Below are 13220 nucleotides of genomic sequence, written 5' to 3' on the forward strand. Positions count from 1 at the left end.
TCTTAAAAAAGTAACTTTTTTGGGGGAAAGCCACCCAAAATGATATTATGTATTCGGTAGAAAATGGATGGCTAATCAAAAAAAAAAAAAATAATTAATATATATATCCATCCATCCATTTTCTACCGCTTATTCCCTTTTGGGGTCGCTGGTGCCTATCTCAGCTACAATCGGGCGGAAGGCGGGGTACACCCTGGACAAGTCGCCACCTCATCGCAGGGCCAACACAGATAGACAGACAACATTCACACTCACTTAGTGTTGCCAATCAACCTATCCCCAGGTGCATGTCTTTGGAGGTGGGAGGGGCCTATCCCCAGGTGCATGTCTTTGGAGGTGGGAGGGGCCTATCCCCAGGTGCATGTCTTTGGAGGTGGGAGGGGCCTATCCCCAGGTGCATGTCTTTGGAGGTGGGAGGGGCCTATCCCCATGTGCATGTCTTTGGAGGTGGGAGGGGCCTATCCCCAGGTGCATGTCTTTGGAGGTGGGAGGGGCCTATCCCAAGGTGCATGTCTTTGGAGGTGGAAGGGGCCTATCCCAAGGTGCATGTCTTTGGAGGTGGAAGGGGCCTATCCCCAGGTGCATGTCTTTGGAGGTGGGAGGGGCCTATCCCAAGGTGCATGTCTTTGGAGGTGGAAGGGGCCTATCCCAAGGTGCATGTCTTTGGAGGTGGAAGGGGCCTATCCCCAGGTGCATGTCTTTGGAGGTGGGAGGGGCCTATCCCCAGGTGCATGTCTTTGGAGGTGAGAGGGGCCTATCCCCAGGTGCATGTCTTTGGAGGTGGGAGGAAGCCGGAGTACCCGGAGGGAACCCACGCATTCACGGGGAGAACATGCAAACTCCACACAGAAAGATCCCGAGCCCGGGATTGAATCCTGACTACTCAGGACCTTTGTATTGTGAGGCAGACGCACTAACCCCCTCCCCCACCGTGAAGCCCCTCAACGGAATACAATGATTTGCAAATCCTTTTCAAGCCATATTCAGTTGAATATGCTACAAAGACAACATATTTGATGTTCAAACTCATAAACTTTTTTTTTACTTTCAAATAATCATTAACTTTAGAATTTGATGCCAGCAATGCGTGACAAAGAAGTTGGGAAAGGTGGCAATAAATACTGATAAAATTGAGGAATGCTCATCAAACACTTATTAGGAACATCCCACAGGTGTGCAGGCTAATTGGGAACAGGTGGGTGCCATGATTGGGTATAAAAACAAGCTTCCCAAAAAAATGCTCAGTCTTTCACAAGAAAGGATGGGGCGAGGTACACCCCTTTGTCCACAACTGCGTGAGCAAATAGTCAAACAGTTTAAGAACAATGTTTCTCAAAGTGTAATTGCAAGAAATTTAGGGATTTCAACATCTACGCTCCATAATATCATCAAAAAGTTCAGAGAATCTGGAGAAATCACTCCACGTAAGCGGCATGGCCGGAAACCAACATTGAATGACCGTGACCTTCCATCCCTCAGACGGCACTGTACCACAAACCGACATCAATCTCTAAAGGATATCACCACATGGGCTCAGGATCACTTCAGAAAACCACTGTCACTAAATACAGTTGGTCGCCACATCTGTAAGTGCAAGTTAAAGCTCTACTATGTAAAGCGAAAACCGTTTATCAACAACATCCAGAAACCTCGCCGGCTTCTCTGGGCCCGAGATCATCTAAGATGGACTGATGCAAAGTGGAAAAGTGTTCTGTGGTCTGCCGAGTCCACATTTCAAATTGTTGTTGGAAATATTAGACATCGTGTCATCCGGACCAAAGGGGAAACGAACCATCCAGACTGTTATCAACGCAAAGTGTAAAAGCCAGCATGTGTGATGGTATGGGGGTGCATTAGTGCCCAAGGCATGGGTAACTTACACATCTGTGAAGGCAACATTAATGCTGAAAGGTACATACAGGTTTTGGAACAACATATGCTGCCATCTAAGTGCCGTCTTTTTCATGGACGCCCCTGCTTATTTCAGCAAGACAATGCCAAGCCACATTCAGCATGTGTTACAACAGCATGGTTTCATTAAAAAAAAGAGTGCGGGTACTTTCCTGGCCCGCCTGCATTCCAGACCTGTCTCCCATGGAAAATGTGTGGCGCATTATGAAGCGTAAAATACGACAGTGGAGACCCGGGACTGTTGAACGACTGAAGCTCTCAGCAAGTTTCCACTGACTGTTGTCTCTGTGAAGACTGAAGAGCATGAAGACAAACCACCTGAGTCCTCACAGCTTCATCACAGTCCAAGTAAGCACAACATCCACATATCATCTAATACAATGTTTGTGACACATGTTCATCCGGGGGCCACATTTATCACTAAAGATGGAGTTGCTTTTTAACACCACCATTTAAAAATGAATGCTCATCAATCATCAACAGTGTAATTGCTGGGGTGTAACCATGTGACCTAGAGGCCGTCCTCCTTACCTCACCTGGTCAAATGAAGGCAAACATTCAATATGGCTACTGTTTATTTACCTTTAGCAGCACATATGTCATCATATTTCAAAGGTTTAGTGGTGAAGATAAGAGATGTATACCAAGTACCATTTTTTTAGTACTGATTCCTAATTATGTCGTCCATGAGGACCGTGAAGATTCTGGACTAACGACACAACTATTTGTATTTTTAATTCCAGCTGACTGACGTAACTATGACACGTTGTCACATTGAGTTCAGCTGCCGCTGCTACACATTAAAATCAGCTTTGAATAATGACAAATAAGGAAGCAACCACACGCACAAGTTTGATGTGTGTGTTATTGAGAAGAAGATGACATAACTGCATTTCACCTTGCACTGCACACATAGTTGACTTCTTTAAGACTTCAAATAAACAGCTGCTGATAAAAGACTTCCCTGCTCTGAGATGTTACAGCCCTCCCACATTAAGAAGGAAGAGGCATACCCACCGATCCCCCATTTTAAAAAGGAAGAGGAGGACCCACTGACTTTTCACATTAAAGAGGAAGAGGAGGAACACAGCATCAGTCAGCAGGGAGAGCATCTTGAAGGACTGGAGGAGGTTGATGTCACCAAGATGCCAGTGACTGGTGTCCCTGTGAAGAGTGAAGATGATTACTTCATCATTTATATTAACTCCTAAAAATGTGATGACCTTTATTCCTTTCATTTCAATATTATTAATCCCCGAGTGGAAATAAACATTTTCATTAACATGTGAATATTCAATGTAATAATGTATGATATTAAAACCATAATAAAGTGGTATGTTTGGGGATGTGTAATATTGTTTGTATGAACATCCTGAATGTTTTCATGCTAGAATAGTTTTAAGTAGTGGAAAGTGAAACGAATGAGGCAGTAATGATAATAATGGTTTGTTTTAAGCCTGTTTATGAATAATTAAAGATAAATAAAATACCAAAATGGAGCTTACATCCTCAGTGAGCTGAACTCCAGCAGTAAAGATGACATAAATAATGTGGAAAGGTCAGAAGTCAAATGTTTCTTCAGGCCTCTGCTGCCACCCCGCGGCCGTTGGAAAGAATGCATACATTTTGTTTTGACGTCCTTAAAGCTGCTTTTTACTTTCTGTCCTGTTTGTGTCCAAGTCTGTAGTGTGGGACATAGGACAGAAGGAGGACATTTTGTTAAAAGCCTGTGGAGGGCAGCAATACACCTAAGATGTTCTACTAGTCTGCTGGAAATAGAAAGAAGAATGAGGGGAAAGCAAGATGGCGTTTGATGGAGGAAGTCCAAACGTGGGCATTATAGTTCTGTATTTTTAATCAGTGCATACATGTGCACATATATGTCCTTTATTAGAGTAAACTTCAACAATAATTGTTTGTATCAGAACACACTTAAATATGTTGTATGTAAGAATGTGGGTGTTGTTGATAAGATGATGCAGGTGTTCTCTCGAATTTAGCTACCTGGAAAAATGTGTTACTTGTTCTGGCCCTTTTTTAAAATGAATTGTTTTCCTACATTATAGTCACCTCACTTTAAGCAGACATTCATTAGGATAAAATGTGGCCTGCAAAAAGGGAAACCTATTCACTGTGGCAGGACAGTATCAAGATGAATTCATCACATTTGAGGCATTTTATTCTCATTGTCCAGCCCTTACCTTTGGGCTGATACTGAGGGCGACTGTGTTGACCAGTTTGACGCCTGCAAATGATTGAATGTCCAGTACTGTAGAAATGTGTTTGGATATGACAATCCCTTTATTCCAAGCTATCAAAATGAAATGAAATGTAGCTTCTAGAACATGATGTATGCTGACCTTGAATGGCACATTGTCACAGCAGCGAGACCTGACCACACACCACACCACACGCTCCAAAACTGTTTGTCCTCCATGCAATCGCCCCTGAGTCTTCCCAGCTGAACCCAATTAAATGACATTACCATGGCAACCGCACCATAGCAACAGCCCCATACCTGTCCACACCTCCTGGTTCTCAACAGGAAGTGGGCGGAGCAATCTGCCGAAAGGGAAATTCAGCATGAACTGAAGCCAGCAATCAATCAGAGAAAACAAAATTAAAACAATACAAACAAATAAGGAAATTTGGCTCCAGCAGTCAGTTTTCCTCTTTTGGTGCAGTTGACCTTGTTCTTACATTTCTCCTTCCTCCTAGAGTTCCTGTGTTGCCCTTGTGGGCGGAGTTGTGGGACGTGCACAGCTGCTTCCAATTGACCCTGGTGCTACTTAAGCAGCACCTTGACAGCTGGATGGCACTCGGTGATTCCACTCCACGCCAGTTGATTCCATGCTTTGATTATTTTGCTACCTTGGCCATTTTCAGTGCCGTCCATCTTGGTGCCGTTTTGTCGTGTGCACTTCTATGGGTAGCTTTTGTTCCTTTTTTTTCACAACGCATATTTTGTCTTCTCTTTTTCACACCATCGCTTTTTGTTATCTCCTGTTTGGATTGTTTTTGTGAGTAGATTTCCGCAGTAAAAGAAGCGTTTTACTCAGCGTCCTGCGCATCCTTGGGTTTCTCTTTACTGTGTTGAACAGCACTCTGACAGAAGGAGTTTCTCCAAAACGCGGACAAGTTCGTGATGAAAGGCTATACATATAAAATGAAAGGGAGAAGTGGTAGAAAAAAATGGATGGATGTACAGTAAAGCTCTGTGGGATGATGTACATTACTGACTTTTCCCTAACATTCCAAACTTTCCCATGTTTTCTGACATTGTTTGAGGGATTCTAAAAAAGGGGGAAAAAAATCATGAACAACTTTCAAAAACACTTGTGTAGTTTTTTAAATGAGAAATGTGGATTATTAAAAACAAAACTATCCTTCATAACCTTCCACATATAATGTTGCCATTTTAACTAATCTACATATTGCATAAAGGGGACATACATATAAAACAATATTCATATTACAAAATGGAGTAATAAAGATCATTAATAGAATGGATTATAGAGACCCAACAAATGGTTCATAAAATCACACATTTTAAAAGTAAAGGATTATCCATCCATCCATCCATTTTCTACCGCTTATTCCCTTTCGGGGTCGCGGGGGGCGCTGGCGCCTATCTCAGCTACAATCGGGCGGAAGGCAGGGTACACCCTGGACAAGTCGCCACCTCATCGCAGAAGTAAAGGATTATGTATAAAGTAAATAATAATATGCTTCCAGAAGTGGTCCAGAAGATGTTTCAGATGTGAACCAGTAAATATGAACTAAGAGGGATTTATGTGTACTCAAAAGCAAAAGTATGAACACATGTAAAACAAATATGTACATGGTATTCGTTTAGCGCTTTTCTACCCCTTTTTAAGGAGCCCAAAGCGTTTTGACAGTATTTCCACATTCACCCATTCACACACTGACGGAGGGAGCTGCCATGCAAGGAGCTCACCAGGACTCATCAGGAGCAAGGGTGAAGTTTCTTGCCCAAGGACACAACGGACGTGACTAGGATGGTAGAAGGTGGGGATTGAACCAGTAACCCTCAGATTGCTGGCACAGCCACTCTACCAACTTAGCCATGCCGTTCCCACGTCATATAAAGGTGTTCATCTAGAAGAAGGGTCGGGAACCTTTTTGGCTGAGAGAGCCAAGAAAGCCACATTTTTTAAAGTGTATTAGCATGAGAGCCGTATCATATGTTTTAACAGCGAATACAACTAAATGCATGCATTTTTTTAAGTAAGACCTACATTTTTACAGTCTTATATTTTACATAATTTTTATTCTGAAGCTAACCAATAATAAATAAAATACTTCTTTGGCAACACTAAATGGTCCCTAGTGTGTGAATGTGAGTGTGAATGTCGTCTGTCTGTCTGTGTTGGCCCTGTGATGAGGTGGCGACTTGTCCAGGGTGTACACCGCCTTCACCCAAATGCAGCTGAGATAGGCTCCAGCAACCCCCACGACCCCAAAAGGGACAAGCAGTAGAGAATAAATGGATGGACTTCTTACCATTGATGTGACTTGTTGAACAGGTGCGGTTGAAAAGCGGATGGATGGATTAAAATGCATAGGAATGTTTTATATGTTAAACGTTATTTTTAACACCGATTACTGGCGGAATTATTCATTACGAATCGTGTTAAGTAATGTCAGCTCAGATGTATTTGAGAGCCAGGTGCAGTCATCAAAAGAGCCACATCTGGCTCTAGAGCCGTAGGTTCCCTACCCCTGTTCTAGAACATCGTTAAAAATTAAAAATTATTTCTGAATATCTCTATACACATAAAAAGTATTTGTAACATGTTTTGTCCTGTTTATTCTCACATTTACAGTCAAAGTGTTGTGTTCATTTTAAAAATACAAGTACACAATTTTGTATATTAAAACATGTACTCCAAAATAACTCATCTATGTGCTGATGTTGTTAGAAAGTCAAAGTTCAAGTTTTGACCGTTTATTTCCAATCCTGCATCTTCATTTGCTGCTGCTGTTCTCACCAGCACACATGTGTTTCTTACACTGGGACTTAGAAGAGAATCTTTCACCACACACACTGCAACTCAACACTTTCTCACCTGTGTGTGTTAGCATGTGTCTTTTCAAATACGCACTTTGTATAAAACTTTTACGGCATACTGAACATGTATAAGGTTTTTCCCCAGTGTGTGTAATCATGTGTGTTTTGAAATGGTCCCTCCTGGTAAAATCTTTACCGCAGATTGAACATGAAAAAGGTTTTTCTCCGGTGTGTATTCTCATGTGTACATTTAAACGTTGATTTCTTACAAAACTTTTAGCACATTCTGAGCAGGAAAAGGGTTTTTCTCCAGTGTGTATTCTCAAGTGTACTTTCAAATCCTGCCTTTGAGTAAAATCTTTACCACAGATTGAACACAAAAAAGGTTTTTCACCGGTATGTATTCTCTCGTGTCTTTTCAAATTCTGACTTTCGGTAAAACCTTTACCGCAGATTGAACAGATAAAAGGTTTTTCACCAGTGTGCGTTCTCATGTGCACTTTCAAATTGTTACTTTGTGCGAAACCTTTACCACAGATTGAACAGGTGAACGTTTTTTCTCCAGTGTGTCTTCTCATGTGTGTTTTCAGATCACTATGGTATTTAAAAGTTTTGTCGCAGAGAGAACATGTGAAGTGTGTGTTGTCAGTGTGACATGTCTTATCATCTTTAGAGTCTTCATCATCAGTGTCAGGAGAGTGTGACGTTGTGTCCTCACTATCTGATAGTGGAGCTAAGAGCTTGTCTGCTTGTGATCCTCCACAGTGGTCTCCATCAGCTTCTGTTGTCATGTGTTGAGTTGAGCTGCTGCTTGGAGGCTCCCCCCCTCCCCTCTCCTCACTCTCACCTTTGACCTCATCATCTTCACTCTTCACAGGGACACCAGTCACTGGCATCTTGGTGACATCAACCTCCTCCAGTCCTTCAAGATTCTCTCCCTGCTGACTGATGCTGTGTTCCTCCTCTTCCTCTTTAATGTGAGGGCTCAGTGGATTCACCGCTTTCTCTTTAAAATGGGGTGTCAGCGGGTCCTCCTCTTCCTCTTTAAAATTAGTTTTAAGTGGACTTACCGCTTCATCTTTAGAAAGGGGGTTCAGTGGGTTCTCCTCTTCCTCTTTAAAATGGGGGATCAGTGGGTATTCCTCTTCCTTCTTAATGTGGGAGGGCTGTGGCTCCTCCGTCCGCATCCTGAAGCTCCACTTCTGTTGCTCAGGGTGAAGATGTTCTTCACAGACGTCTGCAAGACAAACACACCATCTCTGCTCAGTCACACAATGCATTCAGTACTTTTACATGCACTTAGGAAAAACAAGTTATCGTATGAACTGTCTTGAAATCTCAGTGACACACAAACACGCTGCTCTTTACAACATTATTCACAGGAAATAAAAACCAAACAGGACGACAGGACTTTTTACTTTGGATAGATGATGTGGTTTAAAATTGATTTTGCGATACATTATTTCATACAGAATTACTAATAGAACCATTTTAAAGCAGGCTACACCGGCTCCGAGTTTAGTTGCTGAAATATGCAGGAAAATATGAAATAATTTCCAGTATTATTCTCTCAAATAAAGTAACCAGATATTAACAGTAAATAAACAAGTACATTAATAATAATTGTTTCGACAAAATAATACGAATAGAAATGACACAATATGTCAGCTGCCAAATTAGGAGCTTTGAGATTATTCTATAATCAATAATACACCAAATGATATATCGTGACATATATTGTTATTAGGATATAGATCTTAGCTCATATCGCCCATAAAAAACATTGGTTCGCCGAGTCATTTTGTTTGGCCCACCAAATATATTTATTTTTTAATATTCTTCAGACGTGTGTGTATCAGATGTGTGTGTATGTTTAAAATTATAGAATATAATATCTTTATTTTAATTGTACAACGAAATTGCAAGCAAACTAATTTAGTGAAAATTCATAATAACACATAGAAACATAAGAACATGGTACTAAGATAAATAGATAAAAATACATAAAGTATCTTGCCGATTGTATTGTACCATATGTCCCGGCAAGAAATCTGCGTTCAAAAGACTCCGGCTTATTAGTGATTCCCAAAGCCCAAAAATAGTCTGCGAGCTATAGAGCGTTTTCATTTCGGGCTCCAGTACTCTGGAATGCCCTCCCGGTAACAGTTCGAGATGCTACCTCAGTAGAAGCATTTAACTCATTTGTATACTCTAGCCTTTAAATAGACCTCCTTTTTGGACCAGTTGATCTGCCGCTTCTTTTCTTTTTCTCCTATGTCCCACTGGAAGGGGTCCGATCCGGTGGCCATGGATGAGGTGCCGGCTGTCCTGAGTCAGTGCCCAGGATGGACCGCTCGCCTGTGTATCGGCTTGGGACATCTCTGCGCTGCTGCTCCGCCTCCGCTTGGGATGGTCTCCTGCTGGCTCCACCGTGGACGAGACTCTCTCTGCTGTGTTGGATCCACTTTGGACTGGACTCTCACGGTTGTGTTAGACCCACTTTGGATTGAACTTTCACAGTATCATGTTAGAACCGCTCGACATCCATTGCTTTCCTCCTCTCCAAGGTTCTCATAGTCATCATTGTCACCGACGTCCCACTGGGTGTGAGTTTTCCTTGCCCTTATGTGGGCCTACCGAGGATGTCGTAGTGGTTTGTGCAGCCCTTTGAGACACTAGTGATTTAGGGCTATATAAATAATCATTGATTGATTGATTGATAAAAACACCAAGCACACAGCTCACATGTACAGTCGTTCTTTTTCATGCTTTGTGTTCAGCGACACTATTGCTCTCGGGTAAAAAGTGTTCTTAAATCAGTTTTGTCCGGCATTTTATTGTCCTGTATCTCCTGCCCGAGGGCAGCAGTTCAAAAAGTTTATGTCCGGGGTGAGATGGGTCCTTTATGATGGGCCTTTTTGAGGCACCTGGCACTGTACAGTTCATCTAGGGAGGGGAGAGAGCAGCCAGTGATCTTCATGGCAGTTTTTATGAGCCTCTGAAGTGTGTTTCTCTCTGCCGCCGTGCAGCTGGCATACCACACACACATGCAGTATGTCAGCACACTCTCTATTGAGCAGCGATAGAAAGACAAGCAGTTTTTGTGACAGGTGGTTCTTTTTGAGGAGTCTCAGAAAGTAAAGTCTCTGCTATGCCTTTTTGATGCTCAATAAGGCAGGTCTTCCTCGATCTGGATGCCCAGGAACCTGAAGTTAGAGACCCTTTCCACATAGTCACCGTTGATGTACAGTGATTGGATGTTTTTTTACTTCCGGAAGTTCATGATCAGATCCTTCGTCTTGGTGGGGTTAAGGACCAGGTTGTTTTCCCTGCACCACCCAGTCAGCCGCCCTACTTCATTCCTGTAGGCAGAATCATCCCTCCCAGAAATGAGTCCCACTACCGTGGTGTCGTCTGCAAATTTAATAGTGATATTGCTGGCATGAGTGTGGAGGGTGTAGAGTAGCGGGCTTAGCACGCAGCCCTGGGGGGAGCCGGTGCTGATGCTGATGGATGTTTAAAAGGTGGGAGCCTACTCTCACCCTCTGAGAGCAATTTGTCAGGAAGTCCAGGATCCAGTGGCAGATGGAGGAAGACAGTCCCAGCCCCGTCAGTTTGGGCACCAGTCTGTGGGGGAGGATGGTATTGAACGCAGAGCTAAAATCAACAAAGAGTAGCCTTGCATAGCTCCCCTGCTGCTCTAAGCGGGTCAGATCTGTAGATCTGTTGGTCCTCTATGCAAACTGGTGAGAGTCCAATACAGGTGGCAGATTTGAGGTGATGTGCCCCCGAACCAGAGTTTCAAAGCACTTCATAATGATTGGTGTAAGTGCCACTGGACGGTAATCATTCAAGCTGTTTACTGCAGTTTTTTTGGCAGTGGGACAATAACAGAGTCCTTTAGACAGGGTGGGACGATGCACTGGGACAAGGACTGGTTGAAAATCCTGGTAAAGGCAACAGCCAGCTGGTCTGCACAGGTCTTTAGTACACGTCCAGGTACGCCATCTGGTCCAGCAGCTTTCCTCGGGTTCACCCTCCTTAGTGTGCGCTGCACCTCATGTTCCTCCAACATGAGGACGTTGTCACGGGTTGGATTAGATTAGATTAGATAGTACTTTATTTATTCCGTCAGGAAAATTTAAATTTTCAGCACAATCCCATTCAAGATCAGACAAACATTACAGGGAGACAGAACAGGATCGCTGACGGGTCTGCCGGCTTCCAGCACCCCTTACAAAAAAACTCATAACCATAGAACACATCCCTCTTACATGTGTGTAAGAGGGAAACATCAAACATCAAAGAACACCGAGGACATCAAAGACATTAAAGCAGCAGATACAACCAGACACTTCAATCAATCAATGTTTACTTATATAGCCCTACATCACTAGTGTCTCAAAGGGCTGCACAAACCACAACACAAACCACTACGACATCCTCGGTAGGCCCACATAAGGGCAAGGAAAACTCACACCCAGCGGGACGTCGGTGACAATGATGACTATGAGAACCTTGGAGAGGAGGAAAGCAATGGATGTCGAGCGGGTCTAACATGATACTGTGAAAGTTCAATCCATAATGGATCCAACACAGTCGCGAGAGTCCAGTCCAAAGCGGATCCAACACAGCAGCGAGAGTCCCGTTCACAGCGGAACCAGCAGGAAACCATCCCAAGCGGAGGCGGATCAGCAGCGCAGAGATGTCCCCAGCTGATACACAGGCAAGCAGTACATGGCCACCGGATCGGACCGGACCCCCTCCACAAGGGAGAGAGGGACATAGGAGAAAAAGAAAAGAAACGGCAGATCAACTGGTCTAAAAAGGGAGTCTATTTAAAGGCTAGAGTATACAAATGAGTTTTAAGGTGAGACTTAAATGCTTCTACATACAGCTATGAATAACAACTAAAAGAAACATATCCACTGTGGTGGCCTCTGCGGTGTTCCACGCCATCGTCCGCTGGGGAGGAGGGAGCACGGCCAGAGACAGGAGCAGACCCAACAAAGCAACCAAGACGGCCGACTCCACTCTCGGCCAGTGTCCAGTCCGCATGGATGAGCGAGGATACGTCCAAGGTGACTAAGGTGTCCGACACCTGCTCACCCAGCCAAGACACCGCGAAGCCTCTCCGTCCCGGCGCTCAGTGCTAGCTCCGCAGCCCTGTCCCCCTCATCCGCATCTCCTCCAGTCCCTCCAAACCGACCCTGCAGTCGGTCTCCATGGCCAAAAAGGCTCCCGGGAGGCAGATCCAGAAGTCCACAAAAAAAGCACCACGGTGGTCATGAAAGTGCCACCCCCTTGTCACACAGTCCCAAAGGGTCCCGGACCAAAAGGCAAGAAAATATAACAACACATGAAAAACAAGAGGGAAACACAAAATGATGACACAAGAGCACAGAGCTCCTGCCAACAGCAACCACTACAGCAGCTCCATCTTGGGCTGAGGGTCGTGATGCGACTGCATGTGGTTGCTCCACCTCAAACCGAGCGAGGACGATGTTCAGTTCCTCCGCCAGCCACAGCGAGGTTGTTGGATTTGTAGCCGGTGATGTGCTGCACCCCCTGCCACACCTGCCTTGTGTTGTTGCTGCTGAGGTGTCCCTCTATTTTCTTCTGATAAGCTGTCTCGGCCTCTCTAATGCCTCTCCTCAGGCTGGCTCTGGCAGCTCTCTACTGTGCTCCATCACCACACCTACATTCCTTGTTCCTCTCTCTAAGATATGCTTTAGTTCACGCTGACTTGTCTCACCTTATTAGAATAGTTCTCACGTTGTAATCTGCCTCGATACTCACTAGAACAATGTAAGGAGCCAACGTCCTTTGGACGGCTGACAAGAAGACCATACAACTGTACCAAGTCTCATACAAGAAGACAACACAACCTTGTGTTACAGGAATGTGTGTTTGCAAAACATAGCCCATTTCACCGAGTCGCCCAGCTCATATTTCGACAGGTCCTGTGGGCGGCGTCTGCTTTCAATAAATACCCACCACTGAAGCATCTCTTCGGAACATACCAACAGAATCTTGACTGCTGTTGCGGATTGTAGTCAGCTGGAGGCGTGTCTTAATGAAATTAAACAATGGATGTCCGCTAACTTTTTGCAACTCAACGCCAAAAAAACGGAAATGCTGATTATCGGTCCTGCTAGACACCGAACTCTATTTAATAATACAACTCTAACATTTGACAACCAAACAATTAAACAAGGCGACACGGTAAAGAATCTGGGTATTATCTTCGACCCAACTCTCTCCTTTGAGGCACACA

The 13220-nt window shown here is 44.0% G+C and overlaps 2 protein-coding genes across 9 annotated transcripts in view; one reads left to right on the forward strand and one right to left on the reverse strand.

The window, feature by feature from the left end:
- Nucleotides 1-13220, reverse strand: part of LOC133542440 (zinc finger protein 180-like) — a 190007-nt gene that overhangs the window by 89153 nt on the left and 87634 nt on the right. For all 7 annotated transcript variants that reach the window (XM_061886557.1, XM_061886555.1, XM_061886559.1 and 4 more), the window contains one exon: nt 7855-8180. In XM_061886557.1, coding sequence (XP_061742541.1) covers nt 7855-8180 — 326 coding nt within the window. The remainder of the gene's footprint in view (nt 1-7854; nt 8181-13220) is intronic.
- LOC133542451 (gastrula zinc finger protein XlCGF8.2DB-like) overlaps nt 1-13220 on the forward strand; it is a 201677-nt gene that overhangs the window by 13351 nt on the left and 175106 nt on the right. The gene's annotated exons all lie outside the window — the stretch shown is intronic.

Source organism: Nerophis ophidion, linkage group LG24 (assembly GCF_033978795.1).
Source record: "Nerophis ophidion isolate RoL-2023_Sa linkage group LG24, RoL_Noph_v1.0, whole genome shotgun sequence".
Lineage (NCBI taxonomy): Eukaryota > Metazoa > Chordata > Actinopteri > Syngnathiformes > Syngnathidae > Nerophis > Nerophis ophidion.